We start from the raw sequence: 15519 nt of genomic DNA on the forward strand, positions 1-15519 counted from the left end.
TGCAGGTAAATACAGGCACTAGTACAGCATTAATGGCCTCGTTTACTGTTTTGAAAACATCGGAGCCTCAGCGCCCCTGAGGCTTGGTGGCCAGCTTGCCTATCCAATGCGATGGTCCTGCTAAGAGTAGATAAAAATGCAACAATCCAGCATAAACACCAATAGAAAGATCAGCAAATAGTATTACAAGAGACTGAAACAAATATTTACAAGTTGCTTCAAAAGCCTGAAATATAAACAAGTTATCAATGCATACATTTTATGTTACATCACAATGAATACTGGAGATATGTAATTGATAAATCTAAATAAAAGTCTGCCATCCCTGTGCTTCCATGCAGTTCTGGATCCATAGACTGGTCCCAGAGGGATCTCTCAACCATTAAGGACACGAAAACTCCATACACACCAGGTAATCTCTATAAGAACAAGTATTATGCAGCAACTGTGTAGCCCAAGTGCTGAAAGGCGTGGTTCTTAAAAATATATGGACAAGGGACAATCTTTGAAGAAGTTTATGTATCCGCCCATTGTTCCACTTCTTCCATCTGCAGACAGTATTACAGCTACCAAAATGTACCAACTGGGGGTGTCAAGAAGTCAGGTCTGAGGGTCTCTGCAAAACAGGTCACATGGACACATACAAAAAAACCCCCCCAAAAAACACGAGGGCAGGGTATTATATGTAGCAACTTTCTAAGAGGGAGTTTCATACTGGCAAAAATAAAAGAAAGCTAGCTTTAAACCTGGGTAAAGTAAGCCACTGATTGTGCTTTATTTAAAATGTAGATATCACTTCAATCCCAAAAAAATAGTGTATGACTTGTTTTCCAAAGGAACATTTTTATGGCTGTCCCTAATGGGCTCACAATCTAAGTTAGCACACTCAGAGAAGAGCTTGTACACATTATCAAGTTGGTCCTATGACTGACAATCTGAAGAAACTGGTGTATTGGTTATAATTCAGCCTAAACTCCTTATCTGAGGATCCCTTTCCACATTTATGTTAGTTTAGGGGTACAAGTCCCTGCCACAAATAACAGCTGCATTAAAAGAGCTTGCCAACTTGTGCCTGAGGAACGTTGAACATCTATCATCAATTTGGCAGTGCCTGGTGCTTCACAGAAACTTTTGCTATAAATTGGAACTCTAATTAGAACAAGCATGACTCAGCAAAGACATGTCCAAGCTTACCTGTATTTCTGTTGGACAATTCAACTGATGCAAGACTATGAAATGTTATCACGTTGACCCTCAAGACTGTTTGGAGCCAACATTCCTAGAAAAGCATCCAGAGTAACATCAAAAGACATTCTTATGGTTTTGAAAGCCATAACATAAAGGGCACAACCAATCATCTTCTATGGAGCTATCAACTGTCAAAAGCCATTGCTGATTGCACAGTTGACTGATCTCAGCTATCAACCCTCTCGAGAGACTGCCTATCTCAACTCATTGCAGCAGCTGTTTTTTTTCCCTATAATCCACTGACTGATCGGCATCAGACCATTGCCCAGGCACTATCAGCTGTTTCTGAGGGCGTGATCGGTTCTTTGATCTGGGTCATAAGCCAAGCTCAGTAATCACTTTGGGGTAACAAGCAGAGGCCATGTATGGTACCCAGGGAGTTGTATGTTTGTTTAACCAATGTCTGAATAGTGCAATTCTAGCAGTTAGAAAAACAGACATTTGACTTTTGTTTTCTAAACGTATCACGTTCGTGTAACTAATTTTTATGTAAATAAAATCTTTATTATTTCTAGTAGTTTCATGTTTCAGTTTAGTAGTAAATATAGATAAGGAGTAAGAATTCAGGATTGTTTATCAGAGGTGTTACTTTTATTGTACAATTTCCAGAGTGCTATCAAAATAGAGTATTGCACATCATTACCTACACTATTCCATAGGGGCCAGTGTGAATTATTGTCCAACTCCTACAGTTGGAAATCACTAAGATCATATGATATGAAACACAGAGTCAAACCAAAGGTCCACAGCAACCTGTCCCCAACAACAGCCAATCCAGATCATTAAGTATCAATCAGTATTCCAAAAAGTAGAGCTGTTCCTTACTGCTCACAGCCAGGGATAAGTGGTGGCTTTACCAAGTCTACATGGCCTATAACTGTTTATGGACTTTTCAGGAACTTATCTAAACTGTTTTAAAAACTCAGCTAAGCTAACTACCTTAACTACATCTTATGGCAACAAATTCTACAGCTTAACTGTACTGCATGGTGAGTGAAAAAAAATACTCAATTTTGTTTTAAATGTACTGCCTATTAGTTTCATACAGTGGCCCCTAGTCTTAATACAATTTGAAAGGGTAGATAACCCCACCCTATTAATAGGCCTCTCATGGCTATTTCTTCTCCAAGCTGAAGCAACTTAACTTCATCCTTCCTTCTTAAGAGACCCTTGCTCCTTTTGGCAGCGTTTCTCTGTATCTCCTCTAGTCCTGCTATACCTTTACTGAGACGGGGCAAGCAGCACTCAAGGCATGGTCAGACTTAAGTTCAAAACACAGGCATTACAATATTCTTTTTATTCTCTATTTCTTCTGAAAAATTCCTAACATTCTATTTACCTTTTTGCCCACTGGCACATATTGCGCTCTGGATTTCAACACATTGTCTACAATAACTCCTCATTACATGTCATGGTCTTTAGGAATGAGATAAACCTTGCTGAAAACCTAGCTGTAGAGTGAACTCACATCCAGGCCTACGGCCTCAGCTCTCAATGTGTACAGGGGCCTCCACCTGGCTTTGGCCTACAACTTGACCCTGTGCTGGGATACAGAGGAACAGTAAAATAAAGGCAGCTTAGAAAAATCTCTCTTTACTGGACTGCAGTGTCTAAAACAGTTTGAGTCAGACAGATAACTCTAGTATAATATCACTCAAGTATTTGGCATAGGACAGTATTAAAAATAATTTTCTTCATATTAAAATTTAAAAAAAAAAATCCCACATGGAAAACACACTGGAAGAAAATCTGCACTACAGCTTTCCCGCTCTAGGTAGAATTTGGTTTTTAAATCACCTCATATACATAGAAACCATCTTTTATTTACACTTGTAAATTATTCTTCCAGGTCCATGGCTTGTGGGTCCAAGGCTGAGCTCTCCAAATGTCAGTTTTTGGCTTAGAGATGCGAGCGGTCAAGCTGTCCTGCAGAACAGCACTGCTGATGCATGGTATGTGTACCTACAGGGGCAGGCACGACACAAGGCTCCATAGGGGCAGTGGTCAGCACGCTACGTGCTCAGTAATACTCTTCCTTACTGTGCTTCTTTTCTGGGTTGTCTCCAGGTTCCTCCTTTCCTTGGATGAGCTCCAGGTCTTCTGTATCATCTATCTCCCCGTCGTGGTCCTCCTGCCACATTGAAGAAGACACATACAGCAGTCAGTGCCGTGTACCCGCTTTCTGTTACTGAACAGACAGCAGGTTGTGCGATGCACACACCCCTATTGCTCTCAGGAGGATTTCTGGCTTAGAAGAAATATCAAATTCTCTACATAATGAAGGTAATTTTCCAATAGATACCTGGTTTAAAAGGAAACGTAAGCACCAACTTAGGTGCTATTCTATTGAGAAACGTGTCTGTCCATCTGCCTTTATAAAATACTGGCGCCGATGCTACACAATTAGATTATGTAGTTATGCAAATTAATATAGTCTATAATCGATGCACACATTTACTGATGCTTACCAACAAATTACGTACCATCATAGAAATGCACATACTTTTATGCAGGTTATGTACGTGCAAAAATGACCCCCCACTGAGGGGGATTTTGTATTAGGTGCTTAGGTAACAGAGCAGGGGTGGGCAACTTTTAAACAGAGAGGGTTGTGTGAATGTCAGCACTACCACAAGAGGGCCGCAACATTACCGGAAACGCACAGAGCGGTAAAAAGTGGCCTTAGCATATCCTTACGCTCCCAATTATTGGTGCAAACTGGCTCATTATTCAATGAACTTGCACAAGCAATTCCAAGCGCCACACAGAGAATTTGAGGGATCTTGTATAAAAAGCAAGCACTAGCACCTCCTTTCATGTGTGTATACACGGGGGCAATTTTTTATATGTGTACATTTGAATGTGTAAAACACTGTTCCATCAGGTCACTCATAGAATTGCCCCCATCATGGGCCCTTCCCACACCCACAGCTGAAAGGCAGCTGTTTATTCACCTCCACATAGGCCAGGCAGCGTTTACCTCCAAACCTACAAGTCACACTCAGGCAGCCTATTGTAAAACACTTGACATGTCTTACAGGAAGAGTGTGTGTCAGGCCTAAATGTCCCTTTGACAGTTTTCTAGAAATGTATTAATATGAAAATCTTTCAGACAAGAGAGTAGTTCCTCAAAACTGCCCACTCTCTGGAGGCAGACATTTTGTCTATTCCTGTTTTTCTTTTTCTATCCTGGAGGATTGTGGAATTTGTATGTCCCTCTCTGTCTATGGGAAACAGTAGAACACATATCAGTGCACCATGATGGGTGAGGACGGAGTGTGTCAAAAATCTGCCTTCATGAACTGGGTTACTCTGCAGCTGTGTTCCAGTGACAAATTCACACAACCTCTTGGGTAAAGTTAGAAAGTTCTTCACAATGTCTAACCTAAACCCACTCGTTTCTGTCCTATTGACAGCTGAGAGGGAGAACAATCCCTCTCCTCTTTAAAAGCTGTGCATCCCCCAATGAGTCAGATGTCTTACATTTTCCTGCTGCTGATCTTCCTCATACTCCACCGGTCCTTCTCCTGCTTTATCTGCAACAGCAGCATCCTATCAAAAGGACAGCAAGGACAGACTGAAAATGCTTGTGAAATACATTAGTTTAAAACTGCTTTTACCATATTTTCAGTAGTGGCGTTACAATTTTAATATAACACTGCCATTTAAATTAATACAAACAGTTGGTACCACTGTACCTGTTTCTTTCCGTATGCAGTTTAAAATTCGCATTCTTACAAGACACAATTTTTCGAGGGCTACCACTGTATGTGTCCTCGCAAAAATACCTGTTACCTCTGCTCCTTGTGTAATTCTCTTCTTTCTCTTCCCCCTTTATAATGTGCTTGATTAGATTTGACACGACCAGCAGCACAGCCAGATCTATTTTGTGTGAGCTTATAGTTAAAAGAGCCCAACAAGTTAGCTCAGCTTTTCCTCTGTTCCTCCCAACTCCACCCCCCCCCCTCCACTCCCAAACACTGGCATCTGCCCCCTCTCTGAATCCTTGCATCCCTCCCCAGAGTACCTGAGAGGCATCTCCGTGGCCGCAGCGATTCACCTTTGCCACCTGTGCCGGCCCCCAAAAGCTTCCCTCTGCTGCGTCCCTCCCTTGTTGATGTCACTCCGTTTCCTCACTGGTGGGACATGGAACAAGTGGCAAAGATGCTGTGGCTGGCAGGATGCCTGAAGTACACCAGGGAGGGCCGGGGGGGGGGGGGGGGGGCAGATCCCGGGCCACCGGAACAGTAGAGGATGAGAAGGGAGTGAGGCACCACCTCTGTGTGGGCCTAAGTCAAGAATGGGTGGGCCTGTGCCCACCCAGGGCTACCCGTAGCTACACCACCAGATCGTCAATTCTGTACATTTTTTCTGAGATTTTTAAAGTCTGCTGGCTTCACCTTTAGACTCATCAGTTTTACACTCTTGTTGGTTCAATGTTCTATAAGTAAATAGCATATGGTTATATCTGTTTTTATAGGAAGGCATGTTTACTATTTACCAAGTGCGCCAGTTATATTTTATACTCTATATTTTATGGCCTTCCTGGGATACTTTTGGTGTTGCTACAGGCTGTGCTCTGCCATATACTCACCTTTGCCTCCTTGTTTTCTCCCTCCTTGAGCAGTTTCTGAATTTTGTCTGCTCCTCCCAGCTTCTCTTCAAAGTCAGGTCTCTCCAGCTCAGCCTCCTCAAACTCGTCTTCTCCCTGGTTGTTGGGGTCTTGGGCTGGGTCAGCAGCAGCTGCCAGCTCAGGCATTTAACAAAGAGAGAGAAAACCCTTATTACCCCATGATCACCTGTATGTGACACACAGAACGGAGAAAGAGAGAGAAGTCCCCTACCCAAGGCAACCTTCACATATGACACAGGGCACAAACAGAGAGAAACGCAAGTTAGTACTTAACACTTCTAGAGCGCTACTAGGGTTACGCAGCGCTGTACAAATTAACAAATAAGGACGGTCCCTGCTCAGAAGAGCTTAAAATCTAAAAGACGAAATGTCAAGTTGGGGTAGATGAGATTTCCTTAGAAGAGATGAAGTGATTAGGTGCCGAAGGCGACATTGAAGAGGTGGGCTTTGAGCAATGATTTGAAGATGGGTAGGGAAGGGGCCCGGCGTATGGGCTCAGGGAGTTTGTTCCAAGCATGGGGTGAGGCGAGGCAGAAACGGCGAAGCCTAGAGTTGGCGGTGGTGGAGAAGGGTACTGAAAGGAGGGATTTGTCTTGAGAGCGGAGGTTACGGGTAGGGACGTAAGGGGAGATGAGGGTAGAGAGGTAAGGAGGGGCTGCAGATCGAGTGCATTTGTAGGTGAGTAGGAGAAGCTTGAACTGTATGCGGTATCTGATCGGAAGCCAGTGAAGCGACTTGAGGAGAGGGGTGATACGAGTATATCGGTTAAGGTGGAAGATAAGACGTGCGGCAGAGTTCTGGATGGACTGAAGGGGGGAGTTCTGTGTAGCTCTTGTTTTTCTCAAACTTTAGTCCACAGGCATTCTGTCCGAGTTCAGGCTGCTATGGAAACGGCTTGGTCTATCAGGCCCTGAAATGAAATTCCTGCGGCTGTATGGCCTTACCACTGGTTCCTGGGTAGCAGGTTCCCTCGTAAAGTACAAATGTTCTTCTCTTTCAAGCCTTTCAGTACCTGCAGAGAAAAGGGCCTGTTATATAGGGAAACCCCCCCAAGAGAGGAAGGTGATATTCTGAGAACTTCCAGATTCCACCCCATGTCTTTCTCAGGACAAGAATTTAAAGACAAAAATCCCCAAAGTCTGATGATAGAGGCCGGTCGCTATATAGTGAAAGGCATTTTGGGTTACACCAACGTGCCCCATTTGCAACTGCAGCTACAGCTTAAGAGGAGGCTGCCATGTTCAGGTTAACATCACGGAACATGATAATGAAATTGACTTAACATAAGTGTGGAACTACTACTTCCAAATCTTTTTACAAAATTAATTTTGATAGAATATTAAAAAAAAAAACACACATAGAACCAACCACACAGTCACAATATGCAAACAAGAAGCAAAAATGAAGAAGACCACAGGAAGTGGAGTAGTGTAGAAGAAACTATGTTCATTGAAGGACCCAACAAACCGTGTTTCAGCAAACTGCCTGTATCAGGGGTCATTAACCAATGCCATAACCAGGATTTTTCAAACAGTATAAACGTCTGTTCTTAAATCAAACAATCATAAGCAAACAGCATGTGAATAGTCTGTGGGATCCTTCAATAAACATCATTTCTTCCATACTACTCCACTTCCTGTGGCCTACTTCATGTTTTTTAATTTGCCTAGAATATGTCAAACTGTTATCATATAAGGAAAGGAGGACTCAAAAAAATCTACTACGATGACTCGTTTGTACAAAACCGGATTAGCAAGTCATACAATTGGTGTTTTCTTCAGATTTTATACCATACTTCGCGATAACCTACAAAGATTTTTTGATCCTTGTCGTCACTGTCCCTGAGGAAGCCTAGAAAGGTGAAACCATCAGCCACGTCAGAGCAGTATGGACCAGCATCATAAAGTAGTAAAGACTGCAAATATTGTGTACAAACGTTAGCTATTTCTGAGCACATTGTTTGCTATGGATAATTGGTAAAGCAGTTTTTATGCACTGCTATGTATTTCTCCTGATGAAGATTGCGAAACAGAAGGATTTCCTACTGTCGAGAAACAAGGAAACTGGACATTTTTTGCCAGAAGGATAATATAAATTAGACACTAATTTTGGAGAAACCCCACAGACTGTGAAAATCCTACGAGGCCGCACTTCTGCTATGACAATTTGGATGTTCTGAGCTAAGTAAAGTTTACTTTTTGTCAGAATTAGAATCCATTCATTAGTAAGGATGGAAGTTTAAGCAATTCAAGCAATGTTATAAGAGTTTTTGCTCTATTTTGAGTTTTCTTTGCTTGCAGGAAGGCTTCTCTGTTTGAATAAGGATTTTAGTCTAGTGAGGGATTGCTAATTAGTGTCTATTTGGGTGATTTATATTCATAGTGAGATCTAGTGTTGTGGGTATTTGGATCTGTATTGTGTTAAATTGTGTTACCCTCCCTTCTGTTTTTTAAACACAGACTTTTCTCCCACTTCTTTAGAATTTTTGAAATATTCTGGGAGGTTTTTTCTGTGTGTTTTTTTTCGGAAGGTGGTGGAAGCCTGTGATGTTATTTTGTACAGTGGAGCATAAAAGTCAGGCTCCCTGTTATACTGAGGCTATTTTTTTAAAATTTAATATATTTTATTCTTCAGATCTGAATCCCCAGTGTGACACTATATTGGAGTGATGTGACTGATAGTTTCTTTGTTATAACTACACACTCGTGCAGATTGTTTATTTGTGAGTACTTTGATTGTTGAAAAGTACATGAAGTATGATAGCTTTAAAATATCATAGCAGTGAGGACTGAAGAACAAGTTCTATTAATCTTTTAAAGTTTTATAAAATGGTGTATGGTATGACTTCAGTACTACTAATTAAAGTTAATTTTTATTCCTTTACTTGGGATCTCTTTTCGCTAGCGATGAGCTTATTCTTCACCCAACTTCCTGTGAAAATTTGCATTTTGAAAGTGTGGCCAAGATTATGTTTTCATCTGTAAGTGTTACTCTATGGAAATTCTCTTCCAATTTTTCTAGGATTTGAACAGAGCTATTGGAAATTTAGGGGGGGGGGGTCTTTTACTAAGCCACAGTAGCGTTTCTACCTTGTAGTAGAAATCAGCTGGTGGTAAACACCAAGATACATTATATTCCTATGGGCATCTCAGTGTTTACTGCTAGCTGGTTTGTACTGTGAGCTAAAAATGCTACAGCAGCTTAGTATAAGGACCCCTTAGGAAAAAGCTTAAGACATTTCTTTTCAGTTGTTCATAACCTGCCCCCCCCTGTTTACTAAGCCACGAAGAAATGCCGACACAGCCCGTCCATTCCAAATGTTGTCATGTTGACCTACAAATAAGAATTTAGGTTTTTCTATATTCAACTTTAATCTGTGGTTTCTTTTATTATGTAGAGAACTGGATTTCCAACTTCTAATTTAAAGTGAAACATCTTCTACTTTCTGATAGATGGGGATAAAAATTGTAATGTCGGCATAACTACAAATTTTAAATCCCAAATCTACTAGCAGTGCTCCCAAAGAAGACATTAACATGTTAAATAAAAAGGGGGAAGCGGTGATCCCTGCGGGACTCCCCATCTTGGAAGAGTAGGGGAGGTTGTGTCTTTCCAAACAATGAGGGAGACGTGTAAGTAATTATGAGTCTTGATTATTACAAAGCATTGAACGTTCAATGCTTTGTAAAGACTCACAATTACATACACGTCTCCCTCATTGTTTGCAAAGAGCCAGCCTTCCCTACTCTTCCTTTGCTTGCTTGACTGACTTACGTAGGGATTGAGTGTAACCTCCACTTCACGTGGGTGCTCTTTTTGGACTCCCCATCTCACCATCAAGCATCTGAAAAAATGGCCACAAAATTTCACTTTATCCCCAGGATTCTATCTAGCGTGACAACTTGAACATGCAAATCAGGTCATATTCCAGATTTGTATGTGCAACCTAATTAGTTAACAAGCCAATCAGCACAGATAACTGCCACTTAAGCAATTATTGACACTAACTGGCATTAAATAGAATTTACACACACAGCTAAGTGTATTCTGCAATGTGATCGCAGAAATTCCAAGTTGCATAGCTGAAAAGGGGGTGTAGTCATGGGCAGGTCATCGGCATTTCTAAAATCTATGCACACTGTTATAGAATACACCCGGGCCACGCCTACTTAGGCATAGGGATTTACACCAAGTTTTACTTGGCATAACAGCCTTGACTAAATTTAGTCATGCAGATGTGCTCGGCGTATTCTATAATCCTCACAGAAATTTAGGCTTAGTCTATAAAGTACGCCTAAATTTATAGAAATGCCTAATGTGGGGTTTTTTTTAAGGCACCATACATAGAATCTAGCCCTATATATCCTAAGTGTAAGGAACCCTCAAACGCGAGTACCTTTTTAATCCCCAAAATTAATTTAAAATGCTCAATATAATGGATGATCCACTAAATCAAAAGCACTAGAAAGGTCTAGTTGTACAATTGCTTTTCGGTCTTTCCCAAGTAAATTTCTACCTTCCGCCAACAAAGAACTAAGAACGGATTCAGTGCTGTGATTGGCTCGAAAGACTCATTGACATTTGTGTAATAACTGAAATTTCTCTAAATAATCACTCAACTATTTAGGGCTTCCATAATTTTTTACAAATAAAGGTATGGAAGCTACAGGCCAATAGTTAGTAATGTATATAAGAGACAGCTGCCAACGAAGTCCTCTCTCATATAATATGCAAAAGTATTTTTATAATAACCCTTGTGGAGTACAAAACACATGAAAGGGAAAAAGCCTCACAGAGAACTTGGTTGTATTCTCGGAGTTACTGCTAATCAGGGTTCCTCAAGACCGGATCATTTGCTTCATTACTCTCTAACACTTTGACGGACAATTCAACAAGTGGATGCTCCTATATGACATACAAGACTCTTGATGCAGGCCTACCCGGCCAAAACACAGCTATGTCAAGCCCAGAACAATTTGTAATCAACTGTTTTTACTGATTGGAAAGTTGTCCACTCATCCTTGTGTCATCTTCGCTGTCTCACCGCACATTGAGATTTGTTATATACATACTCTTTCATCCACTTTTTTGTCTGAACGACAGTTGTTCATTTTTCAGGTTAGAAAATTCACATTTTGGAAAAATACCAAGAGATAAATAATTTAACCAACTTAATAGAACCTGGGTTGCTCCATACTAATTAGATCATTAATAGCCTTGACTATGCCAACAATTGATATAGCATTTAAATAGAGACTTAACCACTTGGAGGAATAATTTTGAATATATGACACCTTTTCTAGATGCTGTACTATGACAAATATATCTGCCTTTCCTGAAGGTATGATAAGCAACAACCGGTCAAAAAAACCATATCCAGTTGCAGGTTTTGAAGGGCAGGTTTGGAGACCACTGGGATTATTAGTTTTGGACACCCAGACCCTAAGACTGAGAGCACAGAGTAAGCAGCAAAATGAAACACGGATTGAAGCGATCAGACAATTCTGAGGGGACACATCATCTGCACACACTGTGGAGGATCTTACCAAAATCCAGGTTCTCAACGTTTGCTCTATCTTGGGCAGCCTCTGCCTGAGTTTCTCTTCCTTGCTCAGCTGGTGGCATGCGCTGCTCCCTTTTATGATCTGGGTCACCTTGTGGTGGCTCATGCAGCTGTTCCTCTCTCATCCTGATACTGGCTTTATTCACTATATCCTGCCAGCTGCAGCCATGTTAAAGGAGAAAAAGAATCAGCAAAGATGTTTGCAGGCAAAAAAAAAAAATGTTGTTAGTTTTTAGTTTTTCCTCCAAACTTTTCCCAGTTTCCAAAAATTTTTTTTTTAGCTGTTTTCACGCATTTTAATAGCAATTTGTTTTTAACACACACTATAACATCTTAGCATGCACTAACTGACTTAAAGCATATTAATTTGTAGATTAAAATGGTAATACACATTAATGTGCACCAAGCGCTCCTTTTACAAAGCCATGCTAGCCATTCTGGCATGTCAAATGCAACATAGCCCATAGGAATTGAATGGGCTTCGTCACATTTGCCATGCCAGAATCGCTCGCGTGACTTTGTAAAAAGAGCCTTAAATATTTTCAAGGTGCACTAACAAATACGCATCCCTAAGATTCAGTCATCACTTATGTGTCCAAAGGAAAAAAAAACCCTGACAAGAAACGCCTAACCACCCGCCTCGGGCTAACCCACAGCCACTTAGAGGGTCTATCCCCAGCATAGCTCAGGTCCACCTGCACCTGCTGCTTGTGCTCTACTCTAGCACCCTCCTCCCACTGACTGGGTCCCAACCGCCTCTGGCCGAATCTCCTGCTCTCAAATTATCCCCAGTGATTTCTAGGTTACTGGGACCACACTCTCAGTGGTTCCACAGTTCCTCACAGACCCAACACAGGATTCTTAGTCAGTCCAGACAAGCAGCAGCAATAAACTAAACATGTTTATTGTAATGAAAAATTAGAACAATGAACAGAAAAGTTGCAACCAGCAAAACAAAACATGTAACTGAAATATGAATCAATTATAACACTATCTAAATAGTATGTGGCGAGTTCAAGACATATAGCTGCTCACAGGTTATCAAATATAATTGTTCACAGGGCCTCAGCAAAGAGGTCTTTCTCTCTCTTCTCCATGGCCAAGACTGGAGAAAAAGCCAGTACGTATTGGCTGAATTTGAGCTCCTGGACCAATCAGAGCCCAGAACAGCAAATTTTAAAAGTAGCTGGCCACATCACTGCAGGTTAACTTCTTCTCTGTGTTAAACTAAAGAAGGAACAGTCATTTCTTCATAACAGCTTTAAACATAAACGTGTACCTGCTGGCCAAACTAGAGAAATATACTTCAAGTAATTAATACAGTTTACAGGCTTAAAACCCATTGTTTTGTCACAGGTGGGGTATATGTGAATGTCTGAGTTGGGCCCTGATGCATCTTAGGGGTCAAATTATTGCAAGGATAAAAAAAAGTTGCCTCTTATCTGTACAGTCTGAAGTTACAAGTTCCCTGTTCTGACAGCTGGTACTCTTGGGAAAAGCCAGTGGATCCTGTACACATCTCTGCACCTGCATCTGTTCATCCCCCCAATCACTGGTACCTGGGAATTAGAAGACAGACAACTATCCTATACACACCTGTGCACCTGTTTAGCTCCTGTTTGCTGGGGCTTTGGTGTCACCGATAGCAGTACCTGTGTGGAAATTTCTTGTGCTGGTGGTTTATTTTCTACCTTGTTTTCGTCCCCCAAGACTGGTGGTAGCCTCTGAGCCTGCAGACAACAGTCAAAACATCAGCCAACACCAATCCTGGAATGCAATTTCTAACCTTAGACCCAGTTACATGGGGGAGAGAAGTTTCTGGCATCAAGGCAACTCACATTCTGGGGGCCCTTTTACTAAGCATAAGTAAGCCCACCGAAAGGCTTATTGCGCAGCAATCTGGAAAAAAACGACAGCCCAAAGCAGGCGCTGGCAGTAGTTCCACCCCCCCCCCCCCACCCCCAGCGTACAGTATTTCCAGTGCTATGGAAAATAGGCGCTAGGGGAAATAGGTAGCAGTTACAACCGGGTTAGCACGGGAGCCCTCACCGCCACCTTAATGGGTGGAGGTTAAATGCTCACCCCTGCACGGCCACTTGGTCGTTTCTTTTTTTGGCCTTTTTACTCACAGCAGTAAAAAGGGCCTCAGCACGTGAACAGCCACCGCCGCTAGCGCAGGGCCCCTTTTACCGTAGCTTAATAAAAAGGCCACTCAGAGCACTGCTCCCTCCAAGCTGAGTAGGAATCTTCCACTTATGCTCCTGCCAGTAGGTGGTGCTGTTTCACTGTCACATTTTCAATAGTGAGGGACAGGCAAGCTCTGCAGCACTCCAGGGAACCTGCCTGTTTCTAGCAATAGCAACCCCCCCCCCCTCCCAATAATGCAGTTGGATGACCCTGCTCAGCTTAGAGGGAATAGTGGCTCAGAGTGCATTTAAAGGAGCAAATAGCTCATGCCCCTTCATTCTATAATGTTTATGCGTCAAGTACATGCATTTGTTACAGAATAGCACTTACACATGACACAGGCGTCAATAATTGGCAGTTGGGCACAAGTGCTAGGCACTAGCCAAATTTGCTTAGTGTGCAACTGTGAGGGGACGTAAAAGCAAGGTCTCAGCTTAAAGCATCTTTAACGGAAGAGAAGCCGTGCACTTTTTAATGGCGATGAGGGGCGCATGATGGAGTATCAGATGCAAAGCATGGTTCTCTTGCAAAGAAGCACGATCTCAGCGCAAACATGGCTTCCTTGCAGCATATGAAGCCAGAAAACAGGAAGAGAAGCTGCGCACTTCTTAGCAGCAACACGATGTCATCATCGGGGGGGGGGGGGGGGGGGGGGGGGGGGGGGGAGTCTGTCGGATACACCAGATGGTCAGATTAGCGAAGGTCGAATAAAAATCGAGACTGTACTGTACTTCAAGCCAGTTGGCACTAGTCTATAAATTGCACACACAAATTTTCAAGCTAGTCAATGAGGGGGGGTCAATGTCCACCATAACCTGTTAGGATACAGCTGCAGTAGCGTTTTCATTTCTACCTACAGGCTACTGACAGCTCTGCTTGTGATATTAGAGACTGCTGAAGCGGTTTAATCTGCCATGTCATGCTCGAGGGTACAGTACACCACATCGAGCAACTTGCTCAGAATTCTTCAAAGTGAGGATACAGATCACTGGCTCTGATCAGCCTCTTCCTGCTTCATGTTACCCAGGAAGTGCTGCACGGCTCTTCCCCACTGACCATGGGATGGTTAACACTATTTTAATGAAACAAATGAAACCTCAGCCAATTTACCAGGTTCCCATCTTGCAGGCTGTTCATAGTTCTCATGAGTCTGCCAACGTGACTCTCGCTTTGCTCCTTCTTTAGCCACGACGGAGAGACAGGATGCTGATTGGCATCTCGAGGCTGGGCCTGTGGCCTGAAAACTGAGCCACCCTGCAATCGGGTCCCATGGTCACTCTGTGGCTGCTGGACCAAGGGATAAATACCAGGGTTTTCTTGTCCAGGATTCGGGGCTGCACCAGGACTGCTGGCTCGGGAAATCTGTAAAACAAGCAAGACCAAGCATAATCCCAGGTTTGCCGACATAAAAAATCTGGGACTCATCACAAGCAAATTAGACACAGACATAAAAAGCCTTAAAACTAAGAACTTATCCTATTGACTTTATAAAAGTTTTCAATATGAAATTGAATATTAAAAAGTTAAAAGTGCTAGAAGTCTATACAGACCAGTGGGGAGGCAAGGCGAGCCAAGAGCTGTTTGCCCTTGTGAAATGAGTCGCCACTGAGGTCTGACACTTACTTATTACAAAGAGATTCATTATTTCTATGTAGCATTAAAGTTCGGAGGCGCTGGGTTATCAGTTAATTCCTGATTTCTTAAGCAAGGGGGGAGAACCTGACCAGACTCTGCTGCTGCATATGGAATTATATACTCTTTCTCCCTTCACATAGCTGCTTTTGCGTTGTCTACATTGTGATAATGTTAAGGTGGCCAGATACGTAGAAAAGGCGACAGTGAAAGCTACTACTACTACTACTTAGCATTTCTATAGCGCTGCCAGGGT

General features: G+C 42.3%; 1 protein-coding gene across 1 annotated transcript in view; it reads right to left on the reverse strand.

Moving 5' to 3' along the window:
* Positions 1-751: 751 nt before the first annotated feature.
* LOC115482360 (Golgi integral membrane protein 4-like) overlaps positions 752-15519 on the reverse strand; it is a 70401-nt gene continuing 55633 nt past the window's right edge. The window contains exons 8-14 of the mRNA XM_030222090.1: positions 14742-14993; positions 13041-13174; positions 11428-11603; positions 6826-6893; positions 5843-5998; positions 4732-4800; positions 752-3379 (exon numbers count right to left, since the gene is read on the reverse strand). Coding sequence (XP_030077950.1) covers positions 3269-3379; positions 4732-4800; positions 5843-5998; positions 6826-6893; positions 11428-11603; positions 13041-13174; positions 14742-14993 — 966 coding nt within the window. The 3' untranslated portion in view covers positions 752-3268. The remainder of the gene's footprint in view (positions 3380-4731; positions 4801-5842; positions 5999-6825; positions 6894-11427; positions 11604-13040; positions 13175-14741; positions 14994-15519) is intronic.

Source organism: Microcaecilia unicolor, chromosome 13 (assembly GCF_901765095.1).
Source record: "Microcaecilia unicolor chromosome 13, aMicUni1.1, whole genome shotgun sequence".
NCBI classification, from domain to species: Eukaryota; Metazoa; Chordata; class Amphibia; order Gymnophiona; family Siphonopidae; genus Microcaecilia; species Microcaecilia unicolor.